General features: G+C 48.4%; 1 protein-coding gene across 1 annotated transcript in view; it reads left to right on the forward strand.

The window, feature by feature from the left end:
- Positions 1-290: 290 nt before the first annotated feature.
- The window catches only part of OSGIN1 (oxidative stress induced growth inhibitor 1), a 30,565-nt gene continuing 13,939 nt past the window's right edge, over positions 291-16,916 (forward strand). Inside the window, exons 1-2 of the mRNA XM_070952935.1 lie at positions 291-381; positions 14,916-15,022. Of these exons, the coding sequence (XP_070809036.1) occupies positions 14,965-15,022 (58 nt within the window). The 5' untranslated portion in view covers positions 291-381; positions 14,916-14,964. The remainder of the gene's footprint in view (positions 382-14,915; positions 15,023-16,916) is intronic.

Raw genomic sequence — 16,916 nt, forward strand, 5'->3', positions numbered from 1 at the left:
TCCCCCCCTCCCGCGTCCCAAAGGGCTCCTTGCCGAAAGCGCCGCCCGGCCAGCCCAGCGCTTTTCACTCAGCTGCCGGCGCGGCTTTTCCCCTCCATTCATTAAAAGAAAGAAAAAAAAAAAAAACCGAGCCGGCAAGTGGAGGAAAAAAAAACGCTGACTCACGCGACTGGGCGATTTGCCTAACCCCGCCCCTCGGCGGCCGAAGCCCCGCCCCCTCCCCTCTGCGGCTTGCCCACCTCTAAATACTCGGATATTTAAGCGGCGGCCGCGGGGAGAAGCCGCGCGGAGCGTCCCTGGAAAGGCGAGCGGGTGCCGGTTCGTCTGAAGCAGAGCGTCCGCGGGGCTTTCTGGAAGTCCGGATCGGGTTCCCTTCCCAAGGTAAGGCGGCGCTAGGGAGCCGTCCCCGCCGTTGGAAGCGAGGGCTTCGGTCGGGGGGACCCCGGAGACCCCTCGCTGCGCTTGGCACCGTCTGAATGACTGGCGAAAAGGCATCTGCCGGTTTGCCTGCCCGACCTTCTCCAAGCGGGCGCCCTCCCTTTGCAATTGCGCACGCCGAATTGGGGCCAAAAAAGCAGATGTGGGATTAAAAGCTAGGGTTTTATTGCAAACTGGTTTGGAAAGGGTGCAAAATGCCCAGAGCAGATATTATTTATTTATTAGTTAGATTTATATGCCGCCCTTCTCCAGAGACTCAGGGCGGCTTACAATGCTAAGCAATAGCCTTCATACTTTTGTATATACCTGCTTAGTAGGGCTTTCGCCCCCCCCCCCAGCGGTGTTCTATTTTATACAAAGTCAGCTTATTGCCCCCACAATCTGGGTCCTCATTTTACCTACCTCGGAAGGATGGAAGGCTGAGTCAACCTTGAGCCTGGTGAGATTTGAACTCGCAGTAATTGCAGGCAGCTGGCAACTTAAGTGCTACTTTAACAGCACTTAGTCCACTGCGCCACCAGGCTCTGTCCAAGCTTGGCCCTATGAAGACTTTTGTGGACTTCAACTCCCAGAATTCCCCATGGCTGTCTGGCTGGCTGGGGAATTCTGGGAGTTGAAGTGCACAAGCTTTAAAAGTTGCCAAGGTTGGACATTTCTGCTTTAGAGATCATAGCCTAAAGTTTGGGGCATGGGAAAGACTTATCCTCATTGGTTGGTTGGTTGGTTTTTTGTAATTTTCCCGCCGATGATTTTTTTTTAAAAAAAGTCTTTATTCAGCCTTTTTTTTAGATTTTAAAATCACATTTCCACCTTTACAGCTTTCAGTTATCGGTATCGATTCGAATGACAGATTTTCCATTTATGGCCTATTATTTTATACATGATGTAATTTTTTTCTTGGGTATTTATACATCTAAATAGATAATACCTTTTTTGATATATTATACAATTGTGCACCTCTAGGAAAAGTTTTGTAACTTTATAACTTATAAAACAAAACAAGACTTATCTTAATTTGTGCATGCTTGTGTACCTGCCAGTGAAAATGCTTTGAAATGAAAATAGTTTGAAATGAAAATATACTTTGAAATGAAAATACTTTGAAATACTTTGAAATTGCAATGTATACCACTGCAATAAGTTAATGGAATGATGTTTGAATGGGTTTGCTTTTCCTTGGCTCTCCTAGCATGCTCAGGGGGACCAAGGCATTGTGGGTGTTGTAGTTCCAGAAGGCACCAGTGGCTGGTCCCTAAGATCAACTTGGCAATTGTGCTTTGAAACTGCTCCAGCGAGAGAGAGAGAGAGAGACATGTGTGGGATGTCGGAGTCGGCCAAGTGAGATGGCCCAGCCAAGAATATTATGTAATGCTGCGCCTGCAGCAAGAGAGGAACGCTTAGAGGGAATGGGCTAATCAGAAAAAAAAAAGAGAGAGAGAGAGAAAGAGAGAAGAGAGAGAGAAAGGAGTGGAAAGATACTAAGCAAGGGACCAAGCCGAGAGGTCAAAGATGACTTTTCAGGGAAAAAAAAAAAAAACTTTGACAGGTTCTTCAGAGCAATGTTTACACAAAGGGGTCCCCAAACTTGCAGCTATGCTGGCTGGAGAATTCTGAAAGTTGAAGTCCGCAAGTCTTAAAGCTGTCAAGTTTGAAGACCTCTGGTTTACACCATCCTGGGCTTGTTTCTGAATAATGAATGTCGGCTTTTAGCAAGCTTTTCATCACCCCGACAATTGTGAATTGCACGGGCCAAGATTAGGAAGAAAAATCGGGGGGAGGGGCGTTTTTTCATTGGGGTCATCGTCAATAGATACCAGCCCTTCTTTGGGGGGGGGGCTGGAATTAAAAGTGGTTAAGGTACTAGGCTAGAAACCAGGAGATGGTGAGTTCTAGTTCTGCTTAAGGCATGAAAGCAGGCTGGGTAGCTTTGGGCCAATCGCCAGGATACTGTGAGTTCTAGTCTCCTCTTAAGCATGGAAGCCATCGGGATGGCTTTGGGCCAATGACCAGGAGACAGTGAGTTCTAGTCTCCTCTTAAGCATGAAAGCCATCTGGATGGCTTTGGGCCAATGACCAGGAGACAGTGAGTTCTAGTCTCCTCTTAAGCATGAAGGCCATCGGGATGGCTTTGGGCCAATGACCAGGAGACTGTGAGTTCTGGTTCTGCTTTAGGCATGAAAGCTGGCTGGGAGACCTTGAGCCAGTCACTCTCTTTCAGCCTAACCCACCTCCCAGGGTGGTCGTTTGGAAAATAGGAGAAAAGAAAGTATGTTGGCTATGTTTGCCATCTTGAGTTATTTGTAAAAATAATAAAGGCCGGATATAAAAAAATAAACAAATTTGTAATGCATAGGATGGGCCGATCAGTAGATCAACGTCTGGACTCTGCTTCCCTGCCTTTTGGAAAAACTGAGCATTCTTGCTTATTAGTCGAGCATTTCCATTCGTTAGCCATCTTCCGCAAACCAGCATTTTTTTTCTGAACCCAACCAGCAGCTGACCCAGGTTGTAGGCGCCAGAGTGACAGCAGTGGAGGCTTAAACCCGACTCCCACGGTCTTTCTTAAGAATTTAAAACATACACCAAGGCCGTGCTCTACATTTGATATCGAATGTTTTGCCTTGCTTTGTTTCCAAGGAATTGAATCCTGCTGTGCTGCAAACTCTGATACCAGAAAAGAAACAATCGAGCGTAGTTTGGCATTTAATGAAAAATAAGATCTTTTCCGAGCCACTCTGAAAAAAAGAGTAATCAGCTTTCAACAGACTGAGACAGATGGATGGCAGGTTTTTCTTCTCTGTTTCAGTATCTGTTACTCTTCCCCATCACTTCTGGGAAGTTAGCACCAGCTTTCTTAGATAACTGCTGTCGCGCCAACACCTTCACAGCCCCCCCCACCCCCACCCCCCGATAAAAATGCTCCCCTATTTGGCCTCTTTCCAGGCCAAAGAAGTGTTAGGAATCCACTAGGTGAAGGAACTTCATTCTGTCTGTCAGCAGTGTCACTCTTCAAAACCAGAAAAGAGATCAGGTTTATAGTATGCTTCAGATCTATCTGGCTAGGAGCAGGAGAGAGGGAGAGAGGGAGAGGGAGGGAGGGAGAGAGAGAGAGAGAGAGAGAGAGAGAGAGAGAGGGAAAGAGACAAAGAAAGAGAAACGAAGGAAGGAAAGAAGGAAGGAAGGAAAGAAAAACAGAAAAAAGAAAGAAAGAAAGAGGAAGGAAGGAAGAAAAAGGGAAGGGAGGAAAGAAAGGGGAAGGAAGGAAAAAAAGAAAGAGGAAGGAAAGAAAGAAAGAAAGAAAGAGGAAGGAAAGAAAGGAAGGAAAGGGGAAGGAAGGAAAGAAAGAAAGGAAGGAAGGAAGGAAAGAAAGAAAGAAAAAGGAAGGAAAGAGAGGAAAGGAAGAAAGAAAGGAAGGAAAGAAAGAAAGAAAGGAAGGAAGGAAGCAAATTCTCCCAGGAAGTCCTTGACTTACAACCCCAATTGAGCCTAAAATTTATGTTGCCAAGCAAGCGAGTTGTTAAGCGAGTTTTGCCCCATTTTGCGACTTTCTTGCCGCAGTTGTTTCGTGAATCACTGCAGTTGTGTAAGTTACAACACAGTGGAGTGAACCTGCTTTCCCCATTCACGTTGCTTGTCAGAAGGTTGCAAAAGAGGATTCCGAGACACTCCAGCGGTCCTAAATATGAGTCAGTTGCCAAGCACCTGAATTTTGATCACATGACTACAGGATACTGTGATGATTGTAAGTGCGAAAAACCATCATAAGTAACTTTTTTCAGTGCTGTTGTAATTTCAAACGGTCACTAAACTGTTGTAAGTCTAGGACTAGCTGTAGAAGAGACTGTTGGGCAGTGACTTCAGATGTTGCTGATTGCTCCATACTAAGCCCTCCCTTCCTGGTCACATGGCTCAGGATTTTTGGCTGAGAAGGAATTCTGGAAATTTGTAGGATTTCCTGGCTTGTTTCCGAGGATTAATGTGAGTTGGTTGGATTGAGCCTCATTAATCCTATAATTCAGTGTTTCTCAACCTTGACAGCTTGAAGATGCTGGCTGAGGAATTCTGGGAGTTGAAGTCCACACATCTTCAAGCTGTCAAGGTTGAGAAGCACAGCTATAATTAAGCCTGTAATTATCCTTCCTTAATGCTGCTCTAAGTGACTACACCTACTATTGGCCCCTACAGGTATCATGACTTGCCAGGTCTTCCGATGAAAGTTTCTGTCTTCCCATCCTCTTTTCAGTTGTTCAAATCTTCAGTTTTTTCCATGTGTTCCATTTCCCCCCCATGTTTCTATTCTTACGAGTGAAATCCCCACCCATCTGCACAGGCCCCCTTCTTCCTCCTCTTCTTCTTCTTCTTCTTCTTCTTCTTCTTCTTCTTCTTCTTCTTCTTCTTCTTCTTCTTCTTCTTCTTCTTCTTCTTCTTCTTCTTCTTCTTCTTCTTCTTCTTCTTCTTCTTCTTCCTCCTCCTCCTCCTCCTCCTCCTCCTCCTCCTCCTCCTCCTCCTTCTCCTCCTCCTTCTCCTCCTCCTCCTCCTTCTCCTTCTCCTCCTTCCCCTTCTCCTCCTTCTCCTTCTCCTCCTTCCCCTTCTCCTCCTTCCCCTCCTCCTCCTTCCCCTTCCCCTTCCCCTTCTCCTTCTCCTTCTCCTTCTCCTTCTTCTCCTTCTCCTTCTCCTTCTCCTTCTCCTTCTCCTTCTCCTTCTCCTTCTTCCATATCCCTCATCGGATGTTGGCGATCATGTTGGCAATCCTATTTTTATCAAGAGCCGCACGAAAAAGGGCTGTTGAGTTTTGTCCAAACCGGTCCCTTAGATTTTGAAGCCACGATCTTCTTCTTCTTCTGCCTGGGCCTCCTTTGCCTTCAATCTTTCCTTGGAGGATTAAGTGAAGGATACCGTATTTTTCCGTGTGTCACATCACATATCCGATATATTCTAAGTTTTGCTTTTTTATGGTTTTGATGATTTCCCTTGGCTTTCCCAGGCGGCTTATGCCCTCCTCATTTCTGATTTTGTCAACCCAGTTTATACATAACAACCGCCTGTAAATCCACATTTCAAATGCTTCTAGTTTCTTCAAGTGGCTTTCTGTCAAGAGACCAACTCTCCACTCCGTAGAGAAGGATAGAAAAGATGTAACATCTGATGAGCCTGATTTTTTTTCTAGAGCGCTAAGTGTACAATTATTTCCCAGCCTGGGGAGAACGAAGAAGTTGAGTCCTTGGGTCATGAAGATGCTACAGAGGAAACATTAGGGACGGTGATTTTTTCTTTTTTTCTTTTTCCGTCCCCATGACCAGAGGTGAACATCTGGGGGGGATTCCAAACAGAGGCTTTGAAGAGCTAAGCACTTGACAATCTGATAGACAAATCTGTCAGTTCTGTTTCCCATGTTTCTGTGGGTTAAGCTTTGTCTCAAGTTAGGTCCTCGCACAGTCGATTTGGGGAAGTTCTTTTTTTAAAGAAAGGAAGTGTGTGAAATTGCCACCCACTTTTTCAAGATGCAGTGGTTTTGTACACGAGATTGCTCCTGATTCTGAAGAAACCTCTGTCTGTCAGTAGACCTTATTTTGCAACATAACTGTATGTGAAGGACACCCAACTTCGTCTTCCAGGCAGCAGAAACGTATCTTCAACCCTGTTTGTGTAGCAAGTGGGAAGTCTACTCTTGGCTGCATTTCTAATGAGAACATTCCTGCTTGGCATAACCTGTACCTAGTCTGTTTCTCAGACATACAATTCTATAATTCCCAAACAGCCCGATCATGCGGGCTGGAGGTATGATTCAACACGTCTGGAGAATACCAGATGGAAAGTAGCAACTGACGAGTAATGGTTAGGAAGGCAAATGTCACACGCAGAATTTGAGGAAGATCTGTTTTTCTTCCGTGAGGTTCATTGAAGTGGCCTAAAGCAACTTCCTAGTTTTGGTTTTTTAAGAATACATTACAGTTATGTAGGTTGTTCTTAGGTCTGCAAAAGGGAATTATATACTATGATGTTGTATTATAATGTTATAATATTGAAAATAATACTAAGAGAGCCAGTTTGGTCTAGTAGTGGTTAAGACACCAGGCTAGAAAGCTGGAGACCGTGAGTTCTAGTTCCATTTTAGCCATGAAAGCCAGCTGGGTGACTTTGGGCCGATCACCAGGAGACTGTGAGTTCTAGTTCCATTTTAGCCATGAAAGCCAGCCGGGTGATTTTGGGCCAATCACCAGGAGACTGTGAGTTCTAGTTCCATCTTAGCCATGAAAGCCAGCTGGGTGACTTTGGGCCGATCACCAGGAGACTGTGAGTTCTAGTCCCACCTTAGCCATAAAAGCCAGCTGGGTAACTTTGGGCCAATCACCAGGAGACACTGAGTTCTAGTCCCACCTTAGCCATGAAAGCCAGCTGGGTAACTTTGGGCCAATCACCAGGAGACTGTGAGTTCTAGTCCCACCTTAGCCATGAAAGCCAGCTGGGTAACTTTGGGCCAATCACCAGGAGACTGTGAGTTCTAGTTCCATTTTAGCCATGAAAGCCAGCTGGGTAACTTTAGGCCGATCACCAGGAGACTGTGAGTTCTAGTTCCATCTTAGCCATGAAAGCCAGCTGGGTAACTTTGGGCCAATCACCAGGAGACTGTGAGTTCTAGTCCCACCTTAGCCATGAAAGCCAGCTGGGTAACTTTGGGCCAATCACCAGGAGACTGTGAGTTCTAGTCCCACCTTAGCCATGAAAGCCAGCTGGGTAACTTTGGGCCAATCACCAGGAGACTGTGAGTTCTAGTCCCACCTTAGCCATGAAAGCCAGCTGGGTAACTTTGGGCCAATCACCAGGAGACTGTGAGTTCTAGTCCCACCTTAGCCATGAAAGCCAGCTGGGTAACTTTAGGCCGATCACCAGGAGACTGTGAGTTCTAGTTCCATCTTAGCCATGAAAGCCAGCTGGGTAACTTTGGGCCAATCACCAGGAGACTGTGAGTTCTAGTCCCACCTTAGCCATGAAAGCCAGCTGGGTAACTTTGGGCCAATCACCAGGAGACTGTGAGTTCTAGTCCCACCTTAGCCATGAAAGCCAGCTGGGTAACTTTGGGCCAATCACCAGGAGACTGTGAGTTCTAGTTCCATTTTAGCCATGAAAGCCAGCTGGGTAACTTTAGGCCGATCACCAGGAGACTGTGAGTTCTAGTTCCATCTTAGCCATGAAAGCCAGCTGGGTAACTTTGGGCCAATCACCAGGAGACTGTGAGTTCTAGTCCCACCTTAGCCATGAAAGCCAGCTGGGTAACTTTGGGCCAATCACCAGGAGACTGTGAGTTCTAGTCCCACCTTAGCCATGAAAGCCAGCTGGGTAACTTTGGGCCAATCACCAGGAGACTGTGAGTTCTAGTCCCACCTTAGCCATGAAAGCCAGCTGGGTAACTTTGGGCCAATCACCAGGAGACACTGAGTTCTAGTCCCACCTTAGCCATAAAAGCCAGCTGGGTAACTTTGGGCCAATCACCAGGAGACTGTGAGTTCTAGTCCCACCTTAGCCATGAAAGCCAGCTGGGTAACTTTGGGCCAATCACCAGGAGACTGTGAGTTCTAGTTCCATTTTAGCCATAAAAGCCAGCTGGGTAACTTTGGGCCAATCACCAGGAGACACTGAGTTCTAGTCCCACCTTAGCCATGAAAGCCAGCTGGGTAACTTTGGGCCAATCACCAGGAGACTGTGAGTTCTAGTTCCATTTTAGCCATGAAAGCCAGCTGGGTAACTTTAGGCCGATCACCAGGAGACTGTGAGTTCTAGTTCCATCTTAGCCATGAAAGCCAGCTGGGTAACTTTGGGCCAATCACCAGGAGACTGTGAGTTCTAGTTCCATTTTAGCCATGAAAGCCAGCTGGGTAACTTTGGGCCAATCACCAGGAGTCTGTGAGTTCTAGTCCCACCTTAGCCATGAAAGCCAGCTGGGTAACTTTGGGCCAATCACCAGGAGACTGTGAGTTCTAGTCCCACCTTAGCCATGAAAGCCAGCTGGGTAACTTTGGGCCAATCACCAGGAGACTGTGAGTTCTAGTTCCATTTTAGCCATGAAAGCCAGCTGGGTAACTTTAGGCCGATCACCAGGAGACTGTGAGTTCTAGTTCCATCTTAGCCATGAAAGCCAGCTGGGTAACTTTGGGCCAATCACCAGGAGACTGTGAGTTCTAGTCCCACCTTAGCCATGAAAGCCAGCTGGGTAACTTTGGGCCAATCACCAGGAGACTGTGAGTTCTAGTCCCACCTTAGCCATGAAAGCCAGCTGGGTAACTTTGGGCCAATCACCAGGAGACTGTGAGTTCTAGTTCCATTTTAGCCATGAAAGCCAGCTGGGTAACTTTAGGCCGATCACCAGGAGACTGTGAGTTCTAGTTCCATCTTAGCCATGAAAGCCAGCTGGGTAACTTTGGGCCAATCACCAGGAGACTGTGAGTTCTAGTTCCATTTTAGCCATGAAAGCCAGCTGGGTAACTTTAGGCCGATCACCAGGAGACTGTGAGTTCTAGTCCCACCTTAGCCATGAAAGCCAGCTGGGTAACTTTGGGCCAATCACCAGGAGTCTGTGAGTTCTAGTCCCACCTTAGCCATGAAAGCCAGCTGGGTAACTTTGGGCCAATCACCAGGAGACTGTGAGTTCTAGTTCCATTTTAGCCATGAAAGCCAGCTGGGTAACTTTAGGCCGATCACCAGGAGACTGTGAGTTCTAGTTCCATCTTAGCCATGAAAGCCAGCTGGGTAACTTTGGGCCAATCACCAGGAGACTGTGAGTTCTAGTCCCACCTTAGCCATGAAAGCCAGCTGGGTAACTTTGGGCCAATCACCAGGAGACTGTGAGTTCTAGTCCCACCTTAGCCATGAAAGCCAGCTGGGTAACTTTGGGCCAATCACCAGGAGACTGTGAGTTCTAGTTCCATTTTAGCCATGAAAGCCAGCTGGGTGACTTTGGGCCGATCACCAGGAGACTGTGAGTTCTAGTCCCACCTTAGCCATGAAAGCCAGCTGGGTAACTTTGGGCCAATCACCAGGAGACACTGAGTTCTAGTCCCACCTTAGCCATAAAAGCCAGCTGGGTAACTTTGGGCCAATCACCAGGAGACTGTGAGTTCTAGTCCCACCTTAGCCATGAAAGCCAGCTGGGTAACTTTAGGCCGATCACCAGGAGACACTGAGTTCTAGTTCCATCTTAGCCATGAAAGCCAGCTGGGTAACTTTGGGCCAATCACCAGGAGACTGTGAGTTCTAGTCCCACCTTAGCCATGAAAGCCAGCTGGGTAACTTTGGGCCAATCACCAGGAGACTGTGAGTTCTAGTCCCACCTTAGCCATGAAAGCCAGCTGGGTAACTTTGGGCCAATCACCAGGAGACTGTGAGTTCTAGTTCCATTTTAGCCATGAAAGCCAGCTGGGTAACTTTAGGCCGATCACCAGGAGACTGTGAGTTCTAGTTCCATCTTAGCCATGAAAGCCAGCTGGGTAACTTTGGGCCAATCACCAGGAGACTGTGAGTTCTAGTTCCATTTTAGCCATGAAAGCCAGCTGGGTAACTTTAGGCCGATCACCAGGAGACTGTGAGTTCTAGTCCCACCTTAGCCATGAAAGCCAGCTGGGTAACTTTGGGCCAATCACCAGGAGTCTGTGAGTTCTAGTCCCACCTTAGCCATGAAAGCCAGCTGGGTAACTTTGGGCCAATCACCAGGAGACTGTGAGTTCTAGTTCCATCTTAGCCATGAAAGCCAGCTGGGTAACTTTGGGCCAATCACCAGGAGTCTGTGAGTTCTAGTCCCACCTTAGCCATGAAAGCCAGCTGGGTAACTTTGGGCCAATCACCAGGAGACTGTGAGTTCTAGTCCCACCTTAGCCATGAAAGCCAGCTGGGTAACTTTGGGCCAATCACCAGGAGACTGTGAGTTCTAGTTCCATTTTAGCCATGAAAGCCAGCTGGGTAACTTTAGGCCGATCACCAGGAGACTGTGAGTTCTAGTTCCATCTTAGCCATGAAAGCCAGCTGGGTAACTTTGGGCCAATCACCAGGAGACTGTGAGTTCTAGTCCCACCTTAGCCATGAAAGCCAGCTGGGTAACTTTGGGCCAATCACCAGGAGACTGTGAGTTCTAGTTCCATTTTAGCCATGAAAGCCAGCTGGGTAACTTTAGGCCGATCACCAGGAGACTGTGAGTTCTAGTTCCATCTTAGCCATGAAAGCCAGCTGGGTAACTTTGGGCCAATCACCAGGAGACTGTGAGTTCTAGTTCCATTTTAGCCATGAAAGCCAGCTGGGTAACTTTAGGCCGATCACCAGGAGACTGTGAGTTCTAGTCCCACCTTAGCCATGAAAGCCAGCTGGGTAACTTTGGGCCAATCACCAGGAGTCTGTGAGTTCTAGTCCCACCTTAGCCATGAAAGCCAGCTGGGTAACTTTAGGCCGATCACCAGGAGACTGTGAGTTCTAGTCCCACCTTAGCCATGAAAGCCAGCTGGGTAACTTTGGGCCAATCACCAGGAGTCTGTGAGTTCTAGTCCCACCTTAGCCATGAAAGCCAGCTGGGTAACTTTGGGCCAATCACCAGGAGACTGTGAGTTCTAGTCCCACCTTAGCCATGAAAGCCAGCTGGGTAACTTTAGGCCGATCACCAGGAGACTGTGAGTTCTAGTTCCATCTTAGCCATGAAAGCCAGCTGGGTAACTTTGGGCCAATCACCAGGAGACTGTGAGTTCTAGTCCCACCTTAGCCATGAAAGCCAGCTGGGTAACTTTGGGCCAATCACCAGGAGACTGTGAGTTCTAGTCCCACCTTAGCCATGAAAGCCAGCTGGGTAACTTTGGGCCAATCACCAGGAGACTGTGAGTTCTAGTTCCATTTTAGCCATGAAAGCCAGCTGGGTAACTTTAGGCCGATCACCAGGAGACTGTGAGTTCTAGTTCCATCTTAGCCATGAAAGCCAGCTGGGTAACTTTGGGCCAATCACCAGGAGACTGTGAGTTCTAGTCCCACCTTAGCCATGAAAGCCAGCTGGGTAACTTTGGGCCAATCACCAGGAGACTGTGAGTTCTAGTCCCACCTTAGCCATGAAAGCCAGCTGGGTAACTTTGGGCCAATCACCAGGAGACTGTGAGTTCTAGTTCCATTTTAGCCATGAAAGCCAGCTGGGTAACTTTAGGCCGATCACCAGGAGACTGTGAGTTCTAGTTCCATCTTAGCCATGAAAGCCAGCTGGGTAACTTTGGGCCAATCACCAGGAGTCTGTGAGTTCTAGTCCCACCTTAGCCATGAAAGCCAGCTGGGTAACTTTGGGCCAATCACCAGGAGACTGTGAGTTCTAGTCCCACCTTAGCCATGAAAGCCAGCTGGGTAACTTTGGGCCAATCACCAGGAGACTGTGAGTTCTAGTCCCACCTTAGCCATGAAAGCCAGCTGGGTAACTTTGGGCCAATCACCAGGAGACTGTGAGTTCTAGTCCCACCTTAGCCATGAAAGCCAGCTGGGTAACTTTGGGCCAATCACCAGGAGACTGTGAGTTCTAGTTCCATTTTAGCCATGAAAGCCAGCTGGGTAACTTTAGGCCGATCACCAGGAGACTGTGAGTTCTAGTTCCATCTTAGCCATGAAAGCCAGCTGGGTAACTTTGGGCCAATCACCAGGAGTCTGTGAGTTCTAGTCCCACCTTAGCCATGAAAGCCAGCTGGGTAACTTTGGGCCAATCACCAGGAGACTGTGAGTTCTAGTTCCATTTTAGCCATGAAAGCCAGCTGGGTAACTTTAGGCCGATCACCAGGAGACTGTGAGTTCTAGTTCCATCTTAGCCATGAAAGCCAGCTGGGTGACTTTGGGCCGATCACCAGGAGACTGTGAGTTCTAGTCCCACCTTAGCCATAAAAGCCAACTGGGTAACTTTGGGCCAATCACCAGGAGACACTGAGTTCTAGTCCCACCTTAGCCATAAAAGCCAGCTGGGTAACTTTGGGCCGATCACCAGGAGACTGTGAGTTCTAGTCCCACCTTAGCCATAAAAGCCAGCTGGGTAACTTTGGGCCAATCACCAGGAGACACTGAGTTCTAGTTCCATCTTAGCCATGAAAGCCAGCTGGGTAACTTTGGGCCAATCACCAGGAGACTGTGAGTTCTAGTCCCACCTTAGCCATGAAAGCCAGCTGGGTAACTTTGGGCCAATCACCAGGAGACTGTGAGTTCTAGTTCCATTTTAGCCATGAAAGCCAGCTGGGTGACTCTGGGCCGATCACCAGGAGACTGTGAGTTCTAGTCCCACCTTCATCATGAAAACCAGCTGGGTGCTCTTGTGGCAGTGACACTCTCTCATCTCAGCCCAATTCACCTCACAGTATTGTTGTTGTGGAGAAAATAGGAGGGAGGTTTATTGTATATATTTGCCACCTTGAGTTATTTGTAAAAATAATAAAGGTGGGATGCAAATAGATAAATCAATAAAATACATGTTGTATTCTATGAAGTGTTGTTATCTACAATAACGATAGATAGTACTTGTATCTGTATTTATCAAGGACAGTTTGGTGTAACGGTCAAGGTGCCAGGCTAGAAAACAGGAGACGGTGAATTCTAGTCTTGCCTTAGGGATAAAACTCAGCTAAGGTGACTCTGGGCCAGTCCCTCCCTCTTAGGCCGACCCACCTGACTATGTTACTGTTATGGGGAAATAGGAGGACCTAACAGGTCTTGAATTATTTATAAATATTATAAAGGCAGGGATAAAAATAAATAAAATCATGTGCAACGTGTGAAACAAAGTTAAATATTTTAGCTAAAATAAATAAGAGAAAGACAGGGAAAATCTAAGGAAAGCTTAGAAAGCTGTAAATTCTCAATGGTTGAATATTTGCTAAGGTCCTGTATTCAGTAAGCTGCATTCCCATTAGTAGTTAATCACTGATATGCAGTGTGAAAATATACGGTAAGTGGTGCCCTTTGGCACTTTTTTTTTCAGCCAATGTGCTAGGAAACAATCCTTGCAATCTGGGGAGGGTCCTCTCCCCTCTCCTTCCTTCCCCTCCCCTCCCCTTCCTTCCTCTCCCCTCCCCTCTTCTTCCTTCCCCTCCCCCATCCCCCGTCCCCCTCTCCTCTCCTTCCTTCCTTCCCCTCCCCTCTCCTTCCTCTCCCCTCTCCTCTCCTTCCTCTCCCCTCCCCTTCCTTCCTTCCCCTCTCCTTCCTTCCCATCCCCTCCCCTCTTCTTCCTTCCCCTCCCTGTCCCCCCTCTCCTCTCCTTCCTTCCTTCCCCTCCCCTCTCCTTCCTCTCCCCTCTCCTCTCCTTCCTCTCCCCTCCCCTTCTTTCCCCTCCCCTCTCCTTCCTTCCCCTCTCCTTCCTTCCCTTTCCTTTCCTTCCCCTCTCATTCCTTCCCTTCCCTTCCCTTTCCTTCCCCTCCCCTCTCCTTCCTTCCCCTCTCCTCTCCTTCCCCTCCCCTCTCCTTCTTTCCCCTCTCCTTCCTTCCCTTCCCTTACCCTCCCCTCTTCTTCCTTCCCCTCCCCCGTCCCCCTCTCCTCTCCTTCCTTCCTTCCCCTCCCCTCTCCTTCCTCTCCCCTCCCCTCTCCTTCCTCTCCCCTCCCCTCTCCTTCCTCTCCCCTCCCCTCTCCTTCCTTCCCCTCTCCTCTCCTTCCCCTCCCCTCTCCTTCCTTCCCCTCTCCTTCCTTCCCTTCCCTTACCCTCCCCTCTTCTTCCTTCCCCTCCCCCATCCCCCTCTCCTTCCTTCCTTCCCCTCCCCTCTCCTTCCTCTCCCCTCCCCTCTCCTTCCTCTCCCCTCCCCTCTCCTTCCTTCCCCTCCCCTCCCCTCTTCTTTCTTCCCCTCCCCCGTCCCCCCTCTCCTCTCCTTCCTTCCTTCCCTTTCCTTTCCTTCCCTTCCCCTCTCATTCCTTCCCTTTCCTTTTCTTTCCTTTCCTTTCCTTTCCTTTCCTTCCCCTCCCCTCTCCTTCCTTCCCTTCTCCTCTCCTTCCCCTCCCCTCTCCTTCCTTCCCCTCTCCTTCCTTCCCTTCCCTTACCCTCCCCTCTTCTTCCTTCCCCTCCCCCGTCCCCCCTCCTCCTCTCCTTCCTTCCTTCCCCTCCCCTCTCCTTCCTCTCCCCTCTCCTCTCCTTCCTTCCCCTCTCCTTCCTTCCCTTCCCTTTCTTTTCCTTTCCTTCCCCTCTCCTTCCTTCCTTTTCCTTCCCCTCCCTTCTCCTTCCTTCCTTCCCCTCTCCTCTCCTTCTTTCCCCTCCCCTCCCCTTCTTCAACACAAAGATGGGTGCCAAGGTGTGAAAGGTGCTTACACTTCCATTCTAGGACCGGACAAAGTTCCTGCACCCTAAAGGCAGACCTGGGCTTGGCCTGTGGAAAATTTGCTCACTTTCTCTACTTTCTCGCTGGATTGTCCAGCTTTTGAGTCTTTAGTTCTGTGCCATCTGTTTGGGGAGGGTCAGAGGAGCAACCGCCCATGGTCCAAATCTTTGTGTGGCCTTATCGTTACAGGCAGGCTCGGAAGTCTTTGAACTCTGCTGGCAGAGCGAAAGAATAAGTCATGTTTCATGCACATCTGGAACAGAGCAACGCCAAACCTCTTCCGGTGGTCATTATAGGTAAGTACCTCTGGGAAGTAATCAGCAGATACAAGCACCGTTATCTTCCCTAGCCAGCCTGCTCTTATCAGCCACAAACTGCTGGAGCTCCAAGAATGATGATTAAAAAAGGAACATCTATTAATATTCTCTCTTTCTCTTTCTCTCTCTGTCTCTCTCTTTCTTTCTCTCCCTCTCCCTCACCTCCCCTCTTTCTTGCCCCTCTTTTTCAGTTTCCTGCCTTTTTTCCTTCCTTCCTTCCTTCCTCCCTTCCTCCCTTCCTCCCTCCCTCCCTCCCTCCTAATCCTAATAGCATGTAGACTTATATACCGCTTTACAGTGCTTTTACAGCCCTCTTTAAGCAGTTTACAGAGTCAGCCTGTCACCCCCCCCCAACAATCTGGGTCCTCATTTTACCCACCTCAGAAGGACGGAAGGCTGAGTCAACCTTGAGCCTGATGAGATTCGATCTGCCAAAGGAGCCTTGGTAGTACAGTGGTTTAATGCACCCTGTTATTAAGACCAGCTGCCTGCAATTTCTGCAGGTTCGAATCTCACCAGGCTCAAGGTTGACTCAGCCTTCCATCCTTTCTAAGGTAGGTGAAATGAGGACCCAGTTTGTGGGGGCAATAAGCTGACTTTGTATAAATATACAAAAGTATGAAGGCTATTGCTTAGTGCATTGTAAGCCGCCCTGAGTCTCTGGAGAAGGGCGGCATATAAATCAAATTTATAAATAATAAATAAATAAATTGCAGGCAGCCGGCAGTCAGCAGAAGTAGCCTGCAGTACTGCACTCTAACCACTGCGCCACTGCGGCTGATGGTAGAGAACAAGGGTGTCAAACTCAAGGCGTGGGGGCCAGATCCGACCCGTGGGGTACTTAGATCTGGCCCACAGGGCCACCCTGGAAACAGAGAAGGACCAGCCCGCTGCAGCCCTCCCGAGCTCCGTTTTCGCTGGCAGAGGCTTGCAGGAGGCCATTGCAGCCAAAAATGGAGCTTGGGAGCTCTGTTTTCGCTGGCAGAGTGCTCGCGCCACCACAGGCCACACCCACCCTGGCCACGCCCACCCTGGCCCCCAGAGGTCAAACACAACCCTGATGCGACCCTCAATGAAATTGAGTTTGACACCTCTGGTCTAGAATCTCCTGCTTGAGCAGTGGGTTAGACTAGATGACTTCCCAGGCCCCCTTCCAAGCCTATTATTCTATACTCTGTATCTTTCTCCAGATACAGTTAAGTGCTAATGGAATTTTCCTACCTATAAATGTAAGCCTCAAAAGATTTCTGGAAGCTGCAGGATGTTCTATTTAATTTAGACCCTTTGGGACGAGTGCTTCACCAGAAAAAAAAAAAAAAAAAGCTGGACTGTAACGAGAGCCGAGAAGGGTGGGGAAAATGGTGACTTCCAGCTGTTTTTACAACCTGGGGCCTGTGCCAGATACAACAGAATCCCTCCCTCTCTTGCTGTGTCATGCTGACCGGCTTCTTTGCGTGTTACGCAGCTCTAACATTTCCTTTTAAGTCACAACGTTCCTGTCGCGAAGAGTGACAGATGGTTCTGTCCCAGCCGGTTAAAATATTAATATTAATCCGGCAAGAAAGCAGCTCTAAAAAACGAACGCCTCAGTTCTCTTATCTAAAATAATTAGATTTGCAAGTTTTCTCAGATACAGATCGTCCCCGACTTACAACATTTCACTTAGTGACTGTTCGAAGTTACAATGGCAGTGAAAAAAAAAGTGACTTACGACCAGGGGTGAAATCCAGCAGGTTCTGACAGGTTCTGCAGAACCGGTAGCGGAAATTTTGAGTAGTTTGGAGAACCTCTGGCTGGCCCCAGAGTGGGGAGGGAATGGGGATTTTGCAATATCCTTCCTCCAGAAGTGGAGAGGGAATGGGAATTTTGCAGT

Source organism: Pituophis catenifer, unplaced genomic scaffold, assembly GCF_029215685.1.
Source record: "Pituophis catenifer annectens isolate HBS135680 unplaced genomic scaffold, rPitCat1.0.hap2 SCAF_13, whole genome shotgun sequence".
In the NCBI taxonomy this organism is placed as follows: Eukaryota; Metazoa; Chordata; class Lepidosauria; order Squamata; family Colubridae; genus Pituophis; species Pituophis catenifer.